Source organism: Anopheles aquasalis, chromosome 2 (assembly GCF_943734665.1).
Source record: "Anopheles aquasalis chromosome 2, idAnoAquaMG_Q_19, whole genome shotgun sequence".
NCBI lineage: Eukaryota > Metazoa > Arthropoda > Insecta > Diptera > Culicidae > Anopheles > Anopheles aquasalis.
In genome coordinates, this window is record NC_064877.1 from 32447501 (window position 1) to 32471500 (window position 24000).

At 50.5% G+C, this 24000-nt stretch overlaps 3 protein-coding genes across 3 annotated transcripts in view; 1 reads left to right on the top strand and 2 right to left on the bottom strand.

The window, feature by feature from the left end:
- The window catches only part of LOC126570017 (uncharacterized), a 4240-nt gene extending 2109 nt beyond the window's left edge, over window positions 1-2131 (bottom strand). Inside the window, exons 1-2 of the mRNA XM_050227462.1 lie at window positions 1935-2131; window positions 1-1768 (exon numbers count right to left, since the gene is read on the bottom strand). The exon at window positions 1-1768 is cut by the window's left edge and continues 177 nt beyond it. Of these exons, the coding sequence (XP_050083419.1) occupies window positions 1-1768; window positions 1935-1992 (1826 nt within the window). The 5' untranslated portion in view covers window positions 1993-2131. The remainder of the gene's footprint in view (window positions 1769-1934) is intronic.
- Window positions 2132-2949: 818 nt separating this feature from the next.
- On the top strand, window positions 2950-7414 carry LOC126581239 (uncharacterized). Its single transcript, XM_050244754.1, has 4 exons — window positions 2950-3439; window positions 4434-4838; window positions 4910-5131; window positions 6677-7414. The coding sequence occupies exons 1-4, from the start codon at window positions 3104-3106 to the stop codon at window positions 6884-6886; spliced, it is 1173 nt and encodes a 390-aa protein (XP_050100711.1). The 5' UTR covers window positions 2950-3103; the 3' UTR covers window positions 6887-7414.
- A 12412-nt stretch (window positions 7415-19826) lies between these two features.
- Window positions 19827-20528, bottom strand: LOC126569880 (sarcoplasmic reticulum histidine-rich calcium-binding protein-like). The gene has a single exon (XM_050227274.1). It carries the CDS (start codon window positions 20526-20528, stop codon window positions 19827-19829), a length of 702 nt encoding a protein of 233 aa, XP_050083231.1.
- Between the last annotated feature and the right edge of the window lie 3472 nt (window positions 20529-24000).

Genomic DNA, 24000 nt, shown 5'->3' on the forward strand with positions numbered 1-24000 from the left:
TTCGAGAGATCACCCAACCGACACAGCTCATGCGATCGTCCAGTACAAACCTCATCCCACTGTTTGCCCATCAAGGCGGCCGCCTTGAACGGATTGTAGACGGGTCCGGTGCTAACACAGCGGTTCTGCCAATCGTAAAAATCTTTCCCCGGTGGCTCGTTAGTGATGGCCCACCGATGGTTGGCCGTGTTGTTGATCGTCGATCCATCGGCATGAATCAGGTACTCGAAGATGACGGCCGTATCGGCCCACGGTTCATCCTTTGGCTGACGGAACAGAATACGACCGACGATCGGATACCGGAACAGCACTTGCGCCGAAAGGATCGGCACTTGGTACGGTCGATTCGTTTCATACAACGCAATCGTTCCGCAAGCCCATGGCATTTCCGTTACGTTCGTGGGTTGCGTCCGGTTGTACCGGTGTACGGTGAAGGTACGATGAAGGATCGAGTGTGGTCCCTGCAGCGGCAGGAACGTGTCCCAGTACAGCCCCGATAGTTCCGCACTCTGACCCGGAAGGAACGGAGCATGTGGTTCCTTTTTATTCCGATTCAACAGCTTCCCACTGAGATCACCAATCGGATACTGATCCTGCGTCCCATACCCGGCCGGTGGTATCGATGGTTGCGGAACGCTAGCCGGATTGAAGGTTTCACCGGACGTGCGGCAGTAGTCCGGATTTGGGGCCGCGTATGCCTGCAGCGGCAGTTGGTTCACACTGAAGCTAGCGACATCTTTGGCGTAGTTCTCGTTACCGAACGTATCGTTGGCGGTGGACGCAAAGTTGGCATGGATCCAAGTCGGTTCGAAGCGTGACCGCTGCGTGAACCGTATCTCCCCACGCATTCCACCTCCATCCACCAGGGCCCGTGCGGTCAGTGGTTTGTGGTGCCGGATTTTAGCACAAGCCAGAAACGTATCGGGGTGACTGGGATCGAACACCACCACGTACAGCTTTCGCGACGGTCCGTACAAATCGCTCGGCAGTAGCACCAGCTGCCGGTCGTTAAACAACTGCGGAAACTTTCTTCGCTGCGAGCTGGTGCTTATCCGGAGTGGCCCAACCCGGCTATCGATGTCACCGATTGCCTTGTCCACCCCGCGGTTCTGTGGATCAAACACAAGCTGCAGTTTGTTGCAGTTATCTTCCGCATTCTGGGCATCACTCTCGAAAATGTCCGTCACGTAGATCTTCCAGGCATGCTCGGTTGACTCGGGATCACCCATTTTGCGAGACTGATCGCGGATGTGGAACAGATTGGAGTAGATGAGTGTGTCCGAGTGGTTCGTCTCTTTGGCCGCCAGCCAACGGAAGTAGATGGAGCCCGTTATCGGGCTGGTGAAGCGTGCCTCGGCCAAATGATCCTCGGAGCCATCGCGAGTCGTGATCGTTGCGCAGATGCGCACATTTGCGTTCGGATCGTGCAGCACCAACGATTTACCCCAAAGGCCCTTCTCACCGGTGAGGGAAATGGTGTTCAACCAACTGGTTGACTCATTGCCCGGCAGCATCAAATAACCAAGGTCATCATCGAACGACCACAGTTGTTCGCCCAGCCGCGCAATGTCGCAGCGATCCCGCGGATCGATGACGGTATAATCGACGGGCAGTTGATGGACGGCCCAGCTCCATGCCTGGTCCGGGTACTGTAGCGTCGTCTCGAGCTCGGAAGCAATTAACACTTGCCGCTCGTCGTGCTGCGAGAAGCTGATTTCTCCGTGAAGTCCTCGGTGCGAAATGTACGCCACCAGGTTTACGCCTTCCGCTACGCGAAGTGAGAGAACGGGTCAGCAAAGTTTGATCAATGGAATGCACTTCCGCACAGAAACCGCAGTAGGCCGCAACAACAAAACCAACAACGGCCAGCAGGAAACACCTACGTGGCAACGGGCGTAGCGCGCGCCAAACAGTTCGGCGCCACATTCACTTACCTTTGCTGACCAGCAGAAGCAGCACAGCGAACGCACATACGGCGATGATCGCTTTCATGTTGAAAATCACTTCTCGTCTCGCCGAGAGACGCACTCCAACTGTGCACTTCAAATGTGGAGTAGAATTCTGCGCTTTACATAACGACTGGCTATTCAACGATGACCAGCGAAGACTACAGCCAAACAGATAGTGAATGTGAAATCCCCAGCCCAAGCCCAAGCTGAAACAAAAATTCCCCCGACCGAAAGATCGTGGAGCGGCCGGCAAGATCGTCTACAGCCGATCGTACGGTTGAGCGATTTCTCTTACTCACCTTTTATGCGTGGTTCGTGCTCTCTTGCTTGCTCTCTCTATCTTTCCGTCTCTCTATCTCTCTGTTTTTCTTTCTCTTCGATCTTTCGCGCGTTGGTACATTACGGTGCGTGCACGTTTCCGTAGACCGTTATGACTCAAACCCTTCTCTACATTAACGTTGGAATTTTGTTTTGATTCCCCTTTTACTCTCGTCTGTTGCTTTGATCTTCATTTTCGGCCTGTAGCTTTTACCGGGTGTGCCGCGGTAAAGGCTGGAAAGCGAGGGTGGTATAGATCTTATTCGAAATGACAGTTTGAATGGCGTGTTAGTCAGCGTGTTCCGTCGCAAAGTAACATTCAAATATTGCCAGCTCAGCTACAGAAGAATCGTAACATTACATCAGCTGGAAAGGAATTACTTGAAACATAGAAACAGTCATCACGCTACTTAAAGGGATGATGAAATTGATAAGAGTACTAATCTGATGGCCACCGAACAGTTTCTGGGATTTCCATCGCGAGTTTTGTTTGTAAACATGAGCACGTGGTATGTCTTCGCTTCCTCCCCCTATCCCATTCAAACCAACCCATGCACCCCCTAAAGCATAACGCATGCGTATCACAAAAATCTCGCTCTCTCGATCCGGCGCCTATAGGGAGAGAACAAATTTATCGACCCGTTTCTGTCGTGCCGTAAGCGATTTTCACTTCACAGCAAAGTGTCGCCCGAGTGGTGGTATACGTTGATACTGAATTCTTTACCAAGCTCGATTGATTTTAATTGGCGAGCGCTAGGACGCCGGAATTGATTTCAACATCCTCGTCCCAGCCTGTGTGGTTTCGGTGGCGTAGAGCAGAGTGATAATCGCGAAATATGCTACCTCGGGTGCAGCTGTTGGCAGTGGCCGTGATAGTGGGTGCGCTGGTGCAAGGCTCGTACGCTTACTACAGTGGACCATTTCTATTCTGGGGATTGAGTGAGCTGAAAGATTTGCAAACGCCTGGCGCACTGGCCGAGCTGGATGACAAGGTGCTGCGGGATCTTTACTCGAATGCGGCCGCCGTCGTCATTTTCCTGCGTAACGGGACGACCAAACTGTCGGAGGACAGTTTTCCCGCATTCAAGCGCATTCTCGACAAGCACGAGTACGTCTACAGCCCCCAGCAAATGCTGGGTTCTAACCCTCTCGACTATAACGTTAACGCTGAGGTAAGCAAATCGGTGGGCAAGGGTAGCGTTCCACCCATCGATGCGCGAGCATTGAGGTTTCTGTGTCGGTCCAACGAAAGTGGTTCTGCTGCTCCTAGTGTTCATTTTATGTTTTAGGCAAACCTTTGTTGAAATCTAACCTAAAGAAACTAGAAGAAACCTTCTTCTGTAGAAACTGAAACTATTTAAAAAATAAAGTAGCAGTCGAAAGAAGTGATGTTTAATGGATCGTCCTACTTATTTCAAGTAGTTTAACAGCGGTTTTGTGAGGCATTCGATTAACTTTTATTGTGTAAAAGCATATTGCAAAAGGATAAATTGCGTTGCCAATAAGTTTTTTTTTATGGTCCAGCAACATCATGATGTGCCTATCACGTGACACTTTTTGCACCATTCTCATGGCCTTGAAACGTTTGTAAACTACTGTTTAGCTCTACCGAAACTCTTGATGATTCGGCATGTTTATTTTAAATCGAGGCGCACGAGTCGGCATCGAGAAATGCTGGCCTTTCTTCGTCATCCAGTGCTGTGGATGGCTCTTTGGAAGACCAGGAATCCCCATTTTTATCCCTGCAATCCACTTAGGAAATATTCTGAGTAAATCAAAACAACTTGTTTCGAATAGAGAGATCTTTCTCCTAAAATTCCTTCTAAAATGTTGCTTGAATCTTTTCAGTCTTTTGTTCTTTGATCATGTTGTCTTTTTACTGTCTCTCATTTAATGTTTTACAAAACCCATAAATAGCATTTGTATATTGTATATGTATATTTAGGAAGAGATTGATAAACATATTTTTACGAAATGAATTTGAAAATCAATCGCGTGCCAGCGATCGCGCCAGGAAAGCTCAAAAATACTGAACAAAGCTCACAAGCACGTGGCGCTCGTATCGACAAAGGGAACCCGCTGACGAAATTCATGCATTCAAATGCAACGATCCATTTCCCTCAAAATAACTGATCACCCCCCGATGACCGTTTCCCCACATTCCAGATAATCAACCTAGTCGGCGCACCGTCACAGCAAGATGTGGAACTTTCCGCCTTGTTCCGTGATTCGGCGGAAAACTACGGTGACCGCAAGGTGTTGGGCATTCTGGCGAACCAGCTCGAGGAACCGCACGTGCTCCAGAAGCGTGAGGCCAAAGCGCGGGAAGACTTCTCCACCAGCACCACCCCTGGCAGCCCTACCGAGGAACCGGAAATTGCCGACTCAAAGTATTACGTGCCCGGTAAGGTCATCCTGGTCGTCTCCACTCCACCGGTGCTGAAGATGCTGAACGATTCCGATGAGGTGGAAACGTCCTACGTTCTCAGCGAGCACACGCTGGCCACGTACGATGCCCGCGAACGCGAAAGCAAACTGATCGTGACGTTCAAGGTGGAAGATTCCATCAAGGTAAGGTGTAGGAGATTGAAGAAGAAAGTCCATAGCTGATACTGATTGCGATACTGACTTCCACTCCTCAGCTGACTCTCAAATTCCGCTTCGACATGGATTCCGGCTACTGGTCCATGTCCAAGGTGGACGTGTTTGTGATGGACACCAAGAACAAGGACGCCAAGTCGCTCGATACGACGCTCGAGCTGGAGGGTAAGGCACCGTACGCTCCACTCGGTGCCTCATACGCCTGCTCCCGACAGCTTGTTTTCCGTAATGGCACAACGGTTCTTACGCTGGAGAACATACAGGTGAGCAGCGGTTGCGCAACAGCCCAGCATCAGCCACCGATACCAGTCACACTACCGCGCCGCAGAACTGATCGCTGAGAAAAGCCAGACCAAACCCGGTGCACAATGGGAGTGTATGCGGAGTGTTGTATGTTTTGTGCAGAGGCCCTCCTCACAATCGTGTTACTGCATCGGCGGGGTATCCGAGCATCGTCATTCATCATCAAATTATTCAAATTCCCTGACTCGCACTCGGTTATCTCGTGGCTCGTGGCGTCAGCACGACGGAACCCACGTAATGGGGCAGTCGGGCAGATGCAACAAATTATGAGAAAACATACACGCGTCAGACAGGAGCAGTTTATGTGTCTGCTGCGCACACACGAAAAAAAAAACACGAAAAGAAATGAAAAGAAAAGAGGTAACCTGGGCTGGAAGGCGAAACTGGAGCACCCAGTGCCCGCGGTACTTACGATCGGTCGGTGCGGCTCGAGATGGCGCTTGGCCACCTCCTGGGGAGGGTGTGCCAGCACGTGTAATTACAGACACACGCATACGCGGGCACAATGTAAACATTATTATTTATAATTTTCTCGCACGCACATGATGCGCCCGGTGCGATCGACGACGACGACGACGGCGACGACGACGGCGACGACAACCACCGAACGTGGTATGAACGTGGATTGATGTAATGGATTGCTCTGGATAAAGCACATCTCGTGGGCAGGGGTGTCCCAGAAAAAAGGGGGGCCCTGTCTGACCCACCTTTGCTCGAACATGGAGCTGGTGGTGGTGCAACATATGAATCGAACAGGAGCCTGATGATTGCCGCTGATTAAGCAATCCGGACCGATTGTTCAAACACTCCTCTTTAACAGGGAGTTTAAACATTTTCATTCGCAAGATTGCTCCTTGCAGTGGTCGTCTAGTGAACTATTCCCGGTGAAAAGCGGACGCTTTCCACCGATTCCGATTGATTTCTGGCCGAAAACCCGGCCGCACATTGTGTCTAGGCTTTGATTGAATTGGCATTTCCCCCGTCTTTGCATCCGTGGTGCGTCGAATGAGCGCTGCTCCTGATTATTGTTGGGCCGTGGCCGAACCCCTTGCCGCTGGTTTGCATAACACACACAGAGAGCACAAAAGGCATGATGCAAAAAAAAACCATCGGAACTGCCGCTCCTAACAACGGCGACCGCGACGACGACAACGTCGCTTCATTAAGCGTTACCCACGGAGAGTGCTAAAACCTTTGAAGCTCATCATAAAACGCAGCCAGCTGGTCATTCGTTGGCCGTTTGGGACCGTTTCTGGGCGTTTATTCGCGCGGCCGGGAAATCGCAAAACACATTGCGTAATGGCGGCACCTTTTTTTCTTGGCGGAGCCAAAGGAAGGAAGACAGGAAGTTTCGGTTGCATCGGGCCAGGGGGTCGTTTTTTTGGGAGATTTTTTTTATATCTTATTTGTGTGATGCAGACCTTTGTTAGTTTGTTTACTTCTTCTTCTGCTGCTTATACTCTCATTCGTTTTTCCTGCACCAAATCGAACCACCCAAAACACAGGTACAACCGGCCATGGAGGGAAAGACGAAGTTCGACAGCGCCTGGGACTGCATCGGGTTCACCACGGCACCGATCTTGTCCGGTCTGTTCATAACCACGATTATGCTGGCCGGGTTAACCGTGGCGATCATTGCGATACTGGACATCAAACCACCGAACCGGTTCGAGTCGCGCACCGGCAAGCAGTTGACATTCACCGTACAGGAGTAAGGTGTCCAAGGCGAGGTCCCGGGATTCCAGAGTGTCCACGGAGTTATCAGTCTACACAGTCTGCCGAATGGAGCGCAGAGATCCTTTCTCCGGGAACCAGTGGAACGAGCTGCAGGGCGTGAAGGAGGTTACACCGATCAACCAACATCATGGACCCCCAATGAAACGAGGAGGGCACAGTAGATCGGGGACAGTAGATATAGAGGATGGCACCGGGGCCGCACAAGATATTAGCCGCAACAAAACTGAAATACTCGAAACCTGAATTCCATTCCGGTAGTTCACTCGTTTGAGATTCGCGTTATCTAGGGAGGTTCGCGGGAGTATTAAGCTTAACGCTGGCTGGCTTGGTGGACGTTGTGTAACGAGCAGCATCAATCAGTGGTCGGCGATCGTGTGTTAGGACCATAAAGCTGAACATCGCGGAAGAAGACGAACCAGAATGTAAATGTGTGTATTCCGAATAGCTTAAACGGGGCAATAAATATCTTCAACTCGACTTTAGGTGCTCCTCCGAGCCCATGGATGGATCCCAAAAAGGTCCCCAACAGCCATCCTTCGTTCACCGGATGACCAATGCCGGGATGTTCCGCTTTCACTTTCCTTGCCGCATTTCCAGGACGGCGAGACGATACACGGAACGTTGATGGACCGTCGTTCGACCTCGTCTTTCGATCAGGTACTGGCCACTGCGCTAGTGAATGAAAGTGAAAACTGGCCATTCGATTGGCGGGAAAACTCGCCGCGACATATGGCGTGGCAGTTGGTACACGCGCATGTGATAAAGATCACTTTGCCACCGCAGCAGTCGCCGCCGCTGCTACTAGCGATCTGCTACGATGATGGACCCACGACGACGCTGATGGTGGTCATTTAAAGGAGATTAAAACGGTAACTTCTTCGGTGCAGCAGCAGCCGGTCCCACTATCAGGTTTATTCCCCTTCCATTCCTTTCTTTCATCTACCGTCTTTTACCGGCGACCGATCGATGGGAAGTGTCCATTTGCGGGAGGTCTTTAGCAGCTACCCACGTCGTCGTTCGTCGGGCGCCTGAAATCGATAAATGGAAACTCGCCAGGTTATGAATATGGATCCACAGATGCCCGCGACACTTCGATCAGTGGCGGTCATCGTGGTGTGTCTCTTGACAATAATTACTGACACTCTCCGGGGGGGAGGGCGGCTCGGCGCGAAAGCCACCCGGTACATAATTCGTGATTATTGTTTCGGAAAGGGTCTCGATCGACACACTGTCGTGTTGGCCAAGCGGTTCGTAATACACCTCCTGGAGCTAAAGGTTAAAGACCTTTACTGTCAGGTCTTCCGCCGGCTTGGTCACTAAACAAGGTGATTCATTTTACGCGACATTTTACGCGTGGCCAACGATCGACCATGCGTGGCGTGTTATGCAAAGTTGTGCACCCAACCGCCCAGCTTATGTGCCCGGCCCGTGGGGTCCCAATTATTGTCGCAGAGGCACCAGGAGAGGCGATAGCTAGACGAGAATGGCCGGAATGGCCTCGCGGCGATGCAGTCTCGGATGCATCACCACCTCCTTTCGCTTTCGCGTCCGGGATTTCCTTGGGACGTCGCCGGAAGGACGAAGGGCGAAGGGAATGCGACACCGCTTCGACGATCCCCTCGAAAGGTCGCTGCGTTTGACCGGTCGGTGGTTCGGTCGGTGCAGCATGTGAAAGTGATTTAATTAACGTTTCGCTTCCTTCTGACCGCCGGTGACTATCCCTCTTGTGTGAGGCATCACCAACTGCGCCAGCGAGTTGACGTCGCGTACCGATGGGCGTGATGGGACACGGCCGATGATGGCTTCCGTTTGCATGTTCGTTTACAGCTGGTTTTGCGACGGCCGATATCGGTTCGGTACCTACCGTGGCCTGTGATGGCCCATCAAATGGTCTGCGCTGGGGTCTGACGTTATCGATAAATTTAATTTGCCGATGGCCGCACCGGCTGTGGACCGGTTCCGCACAGTTATGCGGCATTCCCGGGGCGCAAATTTGCAAATGGTGCGATGGCGTGAGATGAACCGAACTGTAGACTGTGCGGCATCTTCATTAGAAGCGTCATGTTTACAAGCAGTCGTTGGTGCTGCGCGCACGCACCTACCTCTGCTAAACCCGATAACGACCTGGCGTTCCAGGGGGGCCACCGAAGGAGATGAAAAGGGGACGACCTGTTTGACAGCGTTCCGGTAGTGCGGATCTCGGACCTTCGCGGTCAATGCTTTTGCACGTTTCTCCCTTCAATCCTCTCACTCCCTCTCCCTCTCGTTAATGGCGCAATAGCTTTCGGAACTCCCCATTTGCCGGCGGTCTGTCGGGGAATTAAAGCGTAATCCTCGTGGAACCGCGAGAAGAAACGGATGATTACCGGCTCTGGAACTGATGCGCCACAATCACCGTGTTTGCTCCGATGGCGCATTCGGTGAAATCCAATCAAAACGAATCGGGACCGAGAACTTGTCCCCCGGTTCCGTTCAATCCCCCCTTTTATTTTCAATCCAGGAACATGGTGTGTGCTAGTGTGTCACCGGATGCAGAATGGCCCCAAAAATATGGTGGAGATTGTGTGACCCTCGGGAAAGGAAATAATTCTTTCCAGCTCCAGCACCCTCGTTCGTCTACATCCGTTCGCTCCGGACCGTGAGGTCACATCCGAGGGCGAAATTAGGGTTGATCTGGTGCGGTGGAGCTGTGAATCCGCTCGGTTGTGAGGAAATGTTATAAAATTAATTTGCTGCAACGCGGGATTTTTGTGGGGGGGGCTGAAGATGGAACGGATGGTGTGTAGTGTGCGGTTGATTGATGTCTAAGATAAGGGCTGCAGCCTCGCAGGAAGGTGCGACGAGGGGTGCCGATCCAGGAAGAGGCCACCAGGAGGCCGGCCACGGGGTTTGTGGGTTAATTAGGAGCGAAATTTCGAGCGTCGACGAGTGAAGAGTTCGACAGGAAGGGAAAGGTCTCGCCAGAGACTCGCTGGCCATCTAACCCTAATGCGATATTGAAATGAGGCAAATTTATAACGGGCGAGTTTATGGGGGCCCACTTCACTGGACAGGTGGGTGGGGTCCCGAATGATCTGTATTTCTTCTCCGCTGAGCGATTTTTGAATACCCATTGGAGTGGTTAGGGGGAAGTCTAATGTGTGCTTAATGGTTTGTCTATTGGGCATCTAAGTGAGCTTAATCGATTTCATGCAGCTTATGATTCACCCACTTTGAGGACACTTGTTGATTGCATACTAATCTTAAACGCTTGGTAAAGTTCGACATTGAATTAGAACAAAAACGAGGGATTTTATGAAAATTTAATTCATAATTGAAATTGATTTGAACCCCTTAATTCATTGCTCTGTCATTTTAGCATCATCTTTTAATCGGTGATCATTTGTCCTGGATTTATTTTGGAAATTTATAAAGGTTTAGTTTCTTTAGCCCAAAATTTTAAGGCACAAAATGATCTTTTCACAAAAGGAAAAAGGGCTATTTTCCGATGGAATTAGGACAATCACCAATCCAATTTCCATGTTGCATATTTTTGTGCTGAACAAGTCGTTTTTAATGATTCAGGGCATGCACAAGATTAGAAAAAGAGATATTAAAATGAATGATCTACTTACGATCGATGAAATCGTTCTGAATAAAACAGTATCAAATTGTTAAACAGCTTTCAGGAAGTAGCATAGTTTCGGTAAAATAAGCCCTGATTAGAGATCAATTGGTTTTTCTACCAAATCGAATTATAAGGACAGTAAGGACAAATTCATCAATTTCAGAAAGGGAATTCGCTGATGTAAAGAAGAATATTTGGACCAGAAACATTATGCTTTCAATATGGTTAAATCATAAAGCGATTTTGATGATTAAAATTGGCTTAAATGATACACATGATAAAGGCAATTAATTTAATTTTCTCAAACATGCCATCGTGGCATTCTAAAACAGTTGGAAAAGAGTTTTATCAGCATCGGCTAGAAGTTCGGAGGTTTAATGAAAGATCCTAAATAACATGGTACATCATTTATCTTTTTGAACATCGAACCCTGATTTAAGGTTGTACTGCATCGCTAAAAAGAAATCGTTAGACTTTATTTCAAAAAAAATCCTTCGATTAAAAAATTCTATTCTCTCCCTTTCAAAATCGTCCAAACAGTAGTACAGCAAAAGTAACGTGTCGAAGGTTATCTAGGATGGCTATCGCTACTACCTTGCCTCACTTTGTGCATCAACCGTTGGCGAAAGCGAATGAAAACGAAATTCCACTGAAGGACATTAAACGATAATGGATTTTAGCAACCGTGAAAGTGTTGCTGATCCTGACCTCCAAACAAGCTCCCTAAAATATCTTCAACTACTTTACAATTTAAATGAGTGGAGTATGCAAAAGTGTAGACAAATCACTTTTCATTTCACCATCGGCATGAATACATCTATTTAAACATAAAATGAAACTATCCACATATACACGGCGTGTCCTAAGCTGAGGTTCAGGTTCAAACGATTTCTAATCTCTCGCTTGCTTGTTTGCTATCACCCTTAACATCAGCGACGAGCTGTCTCTCTTCCGTTTCTCGTTTTACGCGATTTTTATGCCGCGCGGCATCGAAACTCGTCGTCGAGTAGTATCAGCAAAAAAAATAAAAAATAACATGAAATGGCGAACCCCAAATGCGCACACCGTTGACCCTCATTCCAATGACACAGCATTGACACACTAATTTCTCCATTCCGTTCGTCAACCACGTGCACCTCCTACTCCCCGCCCCTCCTCGGGGGAGTCGTGTCGTCAAATTTTGACGATCATCATCACCAACGCGACGCGATGGGAGGACAACTTTAGATGCTCATCGTCCAACGACGCCTGCAAAGATCGAGCAGCAGCGGGATCCCCTCACCGACTTCCTATCGATCGGATCGGATCTATCCACCCTGGCCCATGAGCCTGACCTCCAGGGAGCAGGAGAAAACAAAACAACACACCAACAAACAAACACAGAAACTCCACCTTTTCTCGTTCTCACTCGGTCGCTAGCCCCGTGGGGGAATTGAAAGTGACAAGAAAGGAAAAGTCGTTTTCCATCCCATCCAAGCGATCAACCCGTTGATCAGCAGCAGCAGCAGCAGCTCGTCTGCTTGCCCAGCTTGATCCTCGCTCCTCAGCAGCGAGATCTGATCCGATGATCCACCCTTGGTATGGCGGCGGTGGTTTTTTATGCGCGAACTAGCATCTCTGGTCGATCGGTGAACGGTAAGGAAGCTGGCGGAGGCGTCTCCTGGCTGGTCGGAGGACGAAGAGTCAACGATCAACAACTCAAGCACACACATATACGCGTGTGTCTGGCTGCCAAAGTCGTAGAAATGATGATGAAAGTGGTCGCAGGATGAAAGTATGCGAGGTTTTGCGCAGGTTCAAGCCGTGTGCTGGTGTGGCCGAGCAGCCAGCAGCCAGCCCTGGTCCCTGCCCAGTCACCATGCCCCTGGGATCGAAGTGCGTTGTGCGGATCGAAATTAACCCCTGCAGGCATCGGCTGACCTACTTCCTGTGGGCAACAACCCGGCTGTCAGCCGGTCAGCGCTCCTCCCGGCTTTGGCCTCTCCGTTTTGTTTTGTTTTCCGTCCCCTATCTCTCTCTCTCTCTGTCTTTCTGGTTCTCGCTCCCTCTATCTCCTGGTCTTTCACTGCGAAAGGAATGCTCATCAACCGTGGGCCGAAAGATGGTTTAAGTTATGCCAATTCTTTTCTGAGCGCTGAACATCGCCACCATCACCACATGATAGCACTCGCAGTGCCTTGTTTGTACCGGTTTGTGACTGCGACTGCGACTGCGCCTGACTTCGACTCCGTGCTGGGGTCCTAGCCAGTTCAATGACCTGGCCGCGGGAAGATGAGGCTTGGATTCGCGACGAAATGAAAAGTTGATCGTCGCGTCTAACGATCGGCATCACATTTGAATAGGAAGTCACCAACCTAATCAGCAAAACCTTATCCCTCCGCACTCTCTTATCTCTATCTATCTCCCGGCCACGGCCGCACTCTACGCAGCCGAGCTGTTGGCGGCGCTTGAAAGCTTGTCGATCTCTAGTCCATAAATTACTATGTAAAGTGCGCACCGCCACCTGTTCCTGTTGCACAGATTGTGTCGAGATCGCGCCAGTGGCCAAAGTGGATTAATCGCTGGCCTGATCGTGTTGTTGCTGATCGAGTCGCTGAACTCCACCTCCAGCTGAAAGCATGATGATGATTATGATGTGGTGCAGTTCTGCGCGCCGCTTGTTGGCGGAACCCATCTATCAAGAGACGACCGACAACCGATGATGACTCCTTGGATGGCTTGCAATTGCAGCGCGATCAACGCGAACGTCGTTGACGTCGTCGCCTACTAGCGTCTGGGGCCCCTCGGGAAGGAAGCCTGAAGCCTGGGCTGCTGCTGACATGTCGGTAGACCACGTTGGAAGCACCAAACCAAGAGAGAAAGCCCCTCGGTTCCTCGGTTCAACACAGTCCCGGGCGCCAAAAAGGGACTCCGGGCGGTGTTATCGCTGTGGCCGGGAACAACTTTCACCTCGAACGCTGGGTGGCGTGGCCCCTCTGGGGGTCGAGCATGCCCGGGGCACGAGGATTTTTCGGGCGGTGTAAAGCTGATAAAATTATTTATTGATCTTGGTACTCGGGACCTCGCGACATTAGGCATTAGGGGGGGGGGGGATGGTGCGCTATAGAGTGGCGCATCCGACGAGCATTCCGTCTGCTGATGATGCCGCGGCCCGGGTCAGGGATCTTGTTTTGATGAGGAAGAGGCGAAGGCGGATTGGAATTCGGAATGGAAGTGGCACGATCTTCCGTGTGTGAGTCGGTAGATGTGGTCGAAGCATTGGCATTTGGAACGGAACGAACGAATCCGTCGTAACCACAAACATCGATCGATCTCGATGATCACGCGAGACAATTGATGGAAAATTGTTCAATATTTGTGAAGCCAGAGGAAGCCAATGCAAAGGCCAGCGCGTTCCGAAGGTGATTGCGGTACCTACGGCGCCCTTATCGGTACCGCGACCGCCAAGTGTCGATTACTCAATGCATCATCATCATCACCACCCATCATGATCATCATCATCATCTTCGTCTTCGTCTTCTGCATGGAACCGCGACCGATGCTAGCGATCGTGCCATAGAAGATCACACGATCACGACGACTACGACGACTACGGCGAGTGGTGATGAAACTGCTGAGCCCTCGAGGGAGTGGACCAGACCAGACCGGAGCGATGCTTCCTCTTCCGTAGGCCAAGAGGCCCTTTTCGCGGTTATGGTGCATTGCGGGATCCACAGATTCACGCGATCCGGCATGTATGCTTTCGTAATCAGTTTCCCATTATTAGAAGCGTTTGCGGTGTGGCCCTGTCCCGTGTACTCCGTCCGGGCTCCGGCAGTCGTGCATATTTCATTAACTTTCCCACATTGGGGCGGCGTGTCCTAAGCCTATTTGCATACGTTGAGCGATGAGCGGTGATTCAATCAAAATGTCTCCACGCCCAAAGGTCCCGACAGTTCCCGGAGTCCCTTTCGCCGGCAATCGGTGGACGGAGGGTGCGGATTGGAAAACCAATCTTCGATTTGTTCGACCTCCACCGCGGACCCGGGAATAAATTAGCTACAATTATTTGTTTTTATCGCACACCAGCGCCTGGTGGCCATTTTGGTGGAGTGCGCGAGCGCATCGAACGATCACGAGGGCCAGATCGCCGGAGCATCATAAGCTGTCAGTTGCCAGACGAACCGTTCCTGAATGTCGCATGTGAAGTGTGATCGCGCCGCGTCTTTCCGCTTGAATTGGAATGCGATTTTCGAAGAAAGCGCCCCACGTAAACAAACGGCTGGACAAATCGGTAGAAGGTGTGTCTGCCGGTTTGGACGGAATGCGTGAATCCCTTCCTTCGCCTTCGATGGTAAAATTGAAAGTTGGTCGACCGTTCCGATGACCGTGCGAGACGACAATGGTTGGCATCGTGCCCGGCCAATAATCGGCGATGCGTATGGGAAACCTCTCCCCGTTTTTCAGATACACTATCGTGTTCCATTGTGGAGCCCACTGAGCGAGCATCACTCGCTCGCTTGCCCGCTCTGAAGAGACATTAATCTTTTCGGTGTTTTTGTTTGTTTGTTTTAGGCGATGCAGTTGTCGTGGCGTGACGGTTGGCATCATATTGCACAACCTGCGCTCTATCTATTCAGTGGATATAGCGTGTTCGTTCGTGATTTGTTTAGCGACCCCACCAGGTGGACAATGTTTGGGAATGCAGGTGTTTAGTGATAACAGGTTTAATAGAAAGCATGGTTATAAATCTTTTACTTGTTTATATTTCTGTTAGCCTAGCTAAAGGCTATTTTTTACCATTTATAAACTATCATTTATATTTAAAACCAAAAGAACAATAACTTTTAATAAAGCATTGCCTATCGGTTGCTATTTTTCCCATTCTTCTGGCAATTTTTGAAGCAATCCAGTGAACTGCTCAATTTTCGATACTTTCATCAAGAGCGACGATCTGTGCAGCCAAACATTTATTTAAACAATCAAACAAATTGTATTCAGAAGGAACAATATCTAGCACATGAGACATTTTGTAGATTATTTCTGATCGGTTTTGTTTGGTTTAGGACATTTGGTCAAGAGTTATCATGAAACTAAAAGCGAAATGAATAATTTCTGGAAGGGATATTTAAAAAACGCAGCTAAGATCTCAATTGCACTTTGACTTTTTCGCTCAATCTCAAGACGCTATTTTGGGCGTCTTTCGATGAACCGCTGGAATTTCTCTGGAAGCGCAACAAACGAAATTGATCTTCGCACAGCGTGACTCGAACCTTGACGCACGCTCAGCACAACTTTCCTTCGGTCGGTCATTATGTCCCCACTATCCCACTCATTTGTCAGCCGTTACGGTCGCTCGATCGTCGGTCGACTGGTAAAGTTAAAAGGAATTAACTGCCTCTGCCGGCCGACCGAAAACGCCCGAGCCCGATGGCTTGTTGTGCATATGCAACGGCATATAGAACGGGGCGAAATGAAAAGGGCGCACCATATCACCATCGCCATGAACGCCTCCGGGCATAAACTCTCTTTTTTTCGCCATTTTCACTTTGCCCCTTTTGCCAAAATTTACCTTCTGCTGCAGCATTGTCGTTTTGTATGAGTTCCGTGCACCAGCATAAGCGGCATCAGTTTGAGAAACTGCATCGTATGCGCCGACGGATCGATCCATCCATCGACCGCTCGCATCCTGTCTGCGTTACCGATTGCAATTCATTATCACCAGCTGAACCGACCAGATGATGGACGAAGCTTTTCCCTTTTTTTTGGGAAGCTGGGCCCTTTCTACGCGCAATCATAAACCTGGATAGAGAGTAAGAGTACATGGGATCGATAGGACGAATGCCGGAGAAAAGGGTCACTGGAACAGCAACGAAAAGCTCGCTCGGTTGAAAATGCATCGCTCGCGGCTCACTATGTGTTAAATTTTTGTCGCCAGATTGTCTTCTATTCTTCGCCCTTTGATCTGAAGGCCTTGATAATGAGGGATTCTGGGAACGACATAAATCTTGCCCTAGACATCAGTCGTAAATCCACAGCTCGCGACTCGGTCCATGGTCGAGCGCACCGTTACTACGTTGGTCGGTTTGTTGGTTGACGAAATTAGGGAAATTAGGGGCGACCCAGATTATCGTCGGAGCTGTAGTGTGCCAGACCGGTGTACGCGTGGCTCGACTACCACCGGACACAGGCTCTCAGGAATCAGGAAGCTAGAAAATTCAATTAAAATCTCACCGAGCCACATCCCGCCGAGGCTCCACGGACCACGGAGACGTAATCAGGCGGACGCCATTGCTTCCCGTTCCCGGCAAAAGTGAACGCAATCCCCGTGGTCCGAAACATGTGTTTTTCCCTCCGTCGGTGAGCGTTGTTGCTGAGCAGGAAGTGACCACGCCGTACGCCTAATTCGTGGCATCTTTAAGTTCCCATTTAAATTAAGCCGTTACCGTGTGCGACCACGGTGCGGGGGGATGACGAACCTGGTGGCAGTGCGCATAATGGATATTAAAATGTGCGTTCGCGTTTGGGAATGTTCGCGTTCGAGGGGGCATTCTTCGTTTACAGAAAGGTTAGAAGGGCGAATGTGTTTTCATAACATCAGTCTCCGGAGCTTCCGTTTGGTGTCGTCGTCACCACGACGTTCCCAGCAGCTCACTCCTCAGTTCCATCTTCTCTCGCGAAGGGCAAGCTTACACAGTAATTAATGTTTCAACGTGATGTTTATCAACAGAGGGATCTCGCGTCGCGATTGTATTGAGCCGTTAGTGTATGCGTGGATACGACAGATTGCGCCCACAGGTTATGTGCTTTTAATCGTCATTTCGTCGTCACTGCCGCCAGCAGCGAAGGGATAATTCGACGAGGAACCGAAGGACCCAAATTGATGCGTGATGTTTTCGTAGCCAATGGTCAGCGACAGCACAATTGACGCAATTTTAGATGCTAATACTTTCTATTAATAAGTTTTGTCTCGAGGTGGAACGCATACCTTCATCATCATCATCATCATCATCGAGCACGCACTAGGCAACCGTTCCGTGACGATCGAATGCTGGTCTTTGGTGGATCATAACCGCAGCCCTAGGCCTGAAGACTCATCGCGTGAGACACACGTTATCCGTTTGCTTCTTGGACGCTAAACGCGATCGTTCGCGTGACACAATGGATGCTGCACACAGGCCAGGGAATGGAGCTGAAGAAGACCAGCGTGGTAAACTATCACCTTAATGTGACAACAATTACTTAATAGCTACCGGGAGAGGGCTTTTTGAGAGTGTTTTTGGAGCGATCAGGCGATCTCGGCGTGCAGCGAACGTTGGTCAATCTTAATCCTAGGTCTTCAGCCATGAATTAATGGTATTCCGATCGGCATCTTCATTCCGATACAGATCGAAAAGTGATTTAATGATAATTCCCCCTCATTGGAATATTGGGAAATTCCAACATGTTTTTGGGAGGCACCAAAAATAGAAAGTGTCAGCTGCAGGTGGCGGGGCTGATGCAGCTGGTTAAATCGAGGCTCCATCAACCTGTGCTAGATGATAGGTTTTATTTGAATTTCTAATTATCCAACATTGAAGACGATCAACTACTGGAAATGCAAATGATTAAACCTTCCATGGAGCTCGACCCCCCCCCCCCCCCCCAAGATCAAACACAATCGATGTACGACACAAACAACAACAACAAGCAGCGTGATTGGTAGTTTATGTGCCGTCCCAGACCCCCTTCTTTCCCCGTTCGAACGCCACACAATCGAAACAATCGTCATGCCCCAAGCGAAATTCCCGAAATTGATGTCACCTGGCCACCACTTGGGTCGCTGGGCGGCGATCGAGCGGAATCCAGAGACATCAACCTGTTCTCAGTGTATCGTATTGCTGCTCCACACGCTGCCACCTTCAATTTCTCCCGGCAACACACTACTTTCTTTCGCTCTCTCTATGGCTCTCCCAAACTCCGAGGCTGTGCCACGAGCACGAGCATCGTCTCCACTTTTGCTGAGCGGAGATCGTCGGATCGTCTTCCATCATCCGGACGCCAGGCATGCTCCACGGCACGAGATAGCACGGCACGAGATGGAGCAGCATACGCAGCGTTCATCTTCCCGGCCCACCAGACCAAACCCGCGGACCAGTCCAGCAGTGACGGTGATCGTGAACGGATCGTGAGCGGAATCAGTTGCTTGCTTCGTTGGCTTGCGAGAAGACGACGACCGAACGCGGCGCTTCGCATCGTTGGCCAGGTGTGGTTTTCGGGGCTGTTTGGTTGGAAAACTGCAAAGGTGGAACGACACCACGGATGGTATTACGCCATTACGGTAGCACCATAATCAATCCACCGCTGCTGGTGTCAGTTGTAGATCGTGCTGCTGCTGCTGCTGCTGCTGCTGCTTTCGAAGTTGTTGTTGGTGTTGTTATTGTGGTCTCCAGCAGGTGTGTGGCCGGCGTGTGGCCGTGGCGGAACGTGATGGTTTGGTTTGGTGGAAAAATGGAAAAGCCGGTCGCAACAACCAACGTTCCAAAGTGGTGCAGCGATGGTGCAACAATCGTGATCGTGCGGTGACGCTACACACGCTAGGACGCGAAAAATCCAAATCAATCTTTGTGACCGATGGGACGCGTCATCCCGGTTCGTCTGAATGTGGTTATGTGGCGATAACAGATAACAACTAAAAGGTGATCCAAATATCGGAAACCCAGAAACCATCCTCCAGTGTGTGTGTCCTGTTCCCGGTATTAAGTGTCTTGTGTTCCGGTTTGTTTAACAAGAGATTGAAAGAAGTACGCAGAGACGTCGTACATCGCCCTGTGATGATTGTTGAAAACGCCATTGTTTTGGGTGGAAAAGTAACGATCGATCGAGTGGAGTGGAGAGGCATCAAGTGAATGGGCAAACAGTGTGCGCGAGTGCATCCTTGAGTCAAGATAAACATTTGAAGTGAAGCCGTTTGGAATCGAGTGATCAGCTCGTGGAACAGGTGGAACCGAGCAGGTGAGTGCAACACGCACACGATCGTACTCATGTTTGCGGCTCATTTCACTCCTCTTGTCTAACCACTTACGAGCGTCTATTGGGCGATTAATTCGGTAAATATTCGGCCAGAGTGTACTTAAGAGCTTGTCTTCTCAGGTCTTTTGGTATACGGAGAGAACACCCGAACCGAGTGAAAGGATACGATCGCGATCGCTAAGGTGATCCTGCGAGGATATGAATGAAGGAACTTTTTCCCATTTTTTATTACATTTGCGCTACAGTGATTGCCGCGATCGGTTTGGTCGCGAATTGGCTAACCCTTACCCTCTTCCCTCTGCCCTCCTGGAAGCCTGATTCTAGTGGCCACCCTTCTTGTGACCCCACTTCTTGTGATGATCACTGCCGCCCTTCTTCCCAAAGTCCTCCTTGTGGCTCCAGTGCTTCTCATGCCCGTGCTCGTCCTTGTGGCCCTTGTGGTCGTGATGGTGCGAACCCTTCTTCTTGGAGCCCTTCTTGCCGTAGTGATCATGATGATGGCCGCCCTTCTTGTGTCCACCCTTCTCGCTGCCTCCCTTCTTGTATCCATGTTCCTCGTGGAAATCGCCGTGCTTCTCATCGAACGCCTCATCGTGATCCTCGTCGAAGAACTTCTTCTCCTTCTTGAACTCGTCCTTCTTGTGGATCTCGTGGTGTCCCTTCGTCGAATGGCCCTTCTTGAAATGGCCGCTCTCCTCGAACTTGTGCCCCTTCTCGCCCTTCTCACCCTTCTTGCTCTCGTGGTGATAACCGCCCTCGTCGTGGTGCTTCTTCTTGTGTCCACCCTCATCGTGGTACTCCTTCTTGTGGCCCTCCTTATCGTGGTGGCCCTTCTTGCCCTCGTCGTGTTCCTCCTTGTGCTTGTAGCCCTTCTCGCCCTTCTCGCCATGCGACGAGTGCTCCTCCGAGTGATGCTCCTTGCCACCGCCATGCTTCCACTCCTTACCGTGCGGCCGAGCCTGCACCAGCAGCGCCACGCACCCAACCATCACCAGGACGCACAGTGTCGTCTTGTGCACCATTTTCACCGGAAACCAACCTTCCAAATCCAACCAACAAAATAAGAACTACGAAAGCCCCCGAACCGTTGTCGGTTTGCGATCGACGGTAGTACTGTACCTAAGCCCTACACTGCCATTAGTCTTTTATAGTCGTCAATCCCGCGATCGCGCCGATAGTCGAACGACGACGATCACCTGTTTCTTTTCCAATTCGGGGGTCTGCCTTTTTTTTCGTTGCTGTTGTTGCACGGACGTTCCCCCCGTTTGGAATGCGTTGGAATGGAAATTTGCGTAATTTTCTGCGACACTTTTCCCGCGGAAGGTATAGCTAGCGATAGTAGCGTGATGGTGGTCGTGGCCTCGTGACCACTCTCAACGAAAGTGTTCACCAGCGGGCGCGCAGTTACTACCGAAAAACCGCATCGCACGAATCTGGCACGATTCAACGCGTTCAATCAACCGTGGGTGCATGGAAATTGCTGCAATCGTTGAAATTGATTTTCCATCCTCTATTGCTTGCCGCTCCAGCGTTTGCTAGCCCCCACCCCCTCCCACCCCCCTGCACATCGTCAATTTGGCAGGCTGGTGGTGGTGGTGATTTGTTGAGAAAACCTCCCACCGGAAAGGTTGTCGTTTGGAGTGGAGCCGACGTTACATTTTATTAGCCCGAACAAACGGAACCCGGCGCTCACCATTGCTCAACCGTCGTTTGGCGGTGAAGACGGTGGTTTGGACTGGCCACGCTTCAGGGCCGCCAGTGCCGCGCGAACCTCATTGTCAGCAACAGTGAAAGATTAGTGTTTTCTGGGAATGGGAGTATCACTGTTCTGCCTAAACAAGAATCATAAAATAAGGGAGAAAGAGAGAGAGATGAAAAACACTCCTTCTAGGTCCCGGGTCCGTAAGTCAGTCCGATTTTTGCATCAAATTAGCCGCAGAAACGGTGCCTCGCAGCACACTGAACCGCTAATGATGGCACAGGCACACGTCAATCGGACAATGACACCAATTTTTGGTGTCGGTCGGCATCTCTTCGTCGTTGGCCGGAAAAGCAGAGCTGGCATGCTCCAGGGTCTCCGAGGCGCACCTTCAGAGTGCTGCTGGTAGTTGAAGGCCCATTAGCCCCACCGTGGGATGTTCCCGCACCAAGAACAATGATGTGGCCGCTGCTGCTGCTGGTTAGAACATCAAAGGAGACTTGAAGAGAGAGAGAGAGAGAGAGAGAGAGAGAGAGAAGTTGGAGTTTTGTTGTGTTTTTAGTCGAACAAGTGTCTGCGGTTGAAACGGATGGAACAATGGAGACGAGAGGAAGTCCCTCGAAGAGGCCTCTGAAGCGGTCACATTACGCACCAAACACCTTTTGTGGCGGTCTTTCGGGATCGGATATAAAGAAGCTAAGTAGCAGTAGTGGTAGTAAAAGGCTAATGTCGGCGTGATATCACGGGAGTTGGGTTGAAAGGAACGGGGATGTCAATGTGCAGCGCGAGCTGTGCCGGGCCTGTGGTTATGTCGCTCATCAACGCGATTACGGTTGGGTGAGTTTCTGGCACTAGGCGTTTCCTCCGCTGCTGCCGCGGAACTGTTGTGTTCTGTTTCGTGTTTTGTTTGGAACACGAGAAAGCACGGGAAGAGTGAATGGCCAGCAGTTGTATCCAAATGCTCTTTATCTGCTTAATCCACCTTAAAACACCAAGCACACACGCGAGAAGCGTTGAAATTGTTGGCATTCTCTAGACGAGTTTTCTCGCTGCGGTGCGCTGGAAAACACATCGCATCCCCTCGAAGGCCTTCACGGACTTCTCGCTCGATGGCTGGCGAAATCCATCCATCTCTATTGATCCGCAGTTAATGGCGTGAACCGAAACACTGCGGACGCTACGAACGAGCCGTAACGAAACATATGGCAACGGCCGTCCAACTGGAACGGAACTGGCGAGTGGTGTAATGGAGAAGGGAAATAGAATGGAATTGGATATCGTCCGGGAATGCTGACGATCTCAGCCTTTTTCCAGCCCGAGGGCGTTAGTAAGAACCGGACGTTCCTCTGGAGAGGCTGTCAATCAAGGGCTGCACGGGGAATAGAACAAATCTCATTACAATCTGCTTCCTGACGGCCGATCCCACCAGCTTGTCGATAACGGAGCTGCAAGGTGTTTCTGAGATCTACTGGGAGTTCGGTGGCCGTTAGTAACCGATCCATCCGTCTTGTGTTTTCCTTCTGTTTCCTGTCCAAGATGCATGCCATCTCCGGTCACCAGAAGAGCTGCTCGAAGATGATTCATTCGCGATCGTTTTGCGATCCTCCAGTTTAAGGTCCACCGCACGGAATGAGGACCACCGGTCCGCGACTCATTGGAGTAATTATGTGGTTCCAGCTGTTGCCAGATTTCACGCTACGATCGCGACCGCGAGGCGCCATGCGTGAGTTCGGCGATCTCGGCGATCACGAACCAAGCTCGATCGAGTGGCGATCGGCGATGTGGAGAATACAAAATGTATCTTAATGTATCTCAACCGCATGTGCTAGGTCTGATGTTGCACAATGTAAACCTTGCCTTGCTGGTGGTGCCCGAAAGGGTCCAGTGCGATCGTGATGGCGTGCGCGTCACTCTAGAAGTCCTCGACCCCAGCACCATTGGAGCGAAGCGGCCGCCGACGTGCGATCGATTTGCGTTTGATGTAAATCCAATGTGTCCAATTTGCCTGCAGCTGACCGGCGGCTGGTGGATGCAAAAGTGGGCCGCCAATGACGCGAAGGGAATCTTCATCTCATCATCGGTTGCATCATAATTACTCGGCAATATAGCGCCTGGGCCAGCGCGCTAAAACGTAACACTTAGCTAATTACCCCGCGGGGGCTGGGGTTATTTAGTAAAACGCTTGCATCTCCCTTTGAATCGCCCAACCGATCGGTTCAAGCTTCGTAGGGGCATTATCGTTGGTGTTGATTTCGGTGGAGCGCCATGGGACTGGGCAAAGTTTATTTCCATTATTCGCACACTCATTTACACCATGGGCAGGCGGAACTGAGGAACGAAAGGGAGGGGGCCGAAAATCAATCACCACCGCCATTACACCATAAACGATGAGGCCAATGCGATGTTGAGCTTCCGAAGATGAATAATAAGGAACGGTGCGAAGAAAGTAGCAGCATTCCAAACTCCGGCTCCGGAGCGGGCCCGTTCCACAAACATCCGAATCTACGGCGGACAAGCGTGAGTGATAGATTTATTGGATGCGTAAATCAATCACGCGGTGAGGAGCATCCTTTACGGGGGCTTCAACTCGGACCCTATTCCCATCATCTGCGATGCAGAGCGGGCGAGATCGCGCCATATAATCGCACCGCCGTTGATGATCGCGCTTTGCAGAGGCCTACCCCATTGCGAATGCTAATGAAGGCGGATCAATTTCGGTGGGAATGCGGCTGCTTGAGGGAACGTTGAGCACCGTGCGATAGGAGCAGCAGCAGCAGCAGCAACAGTGTGGTCCG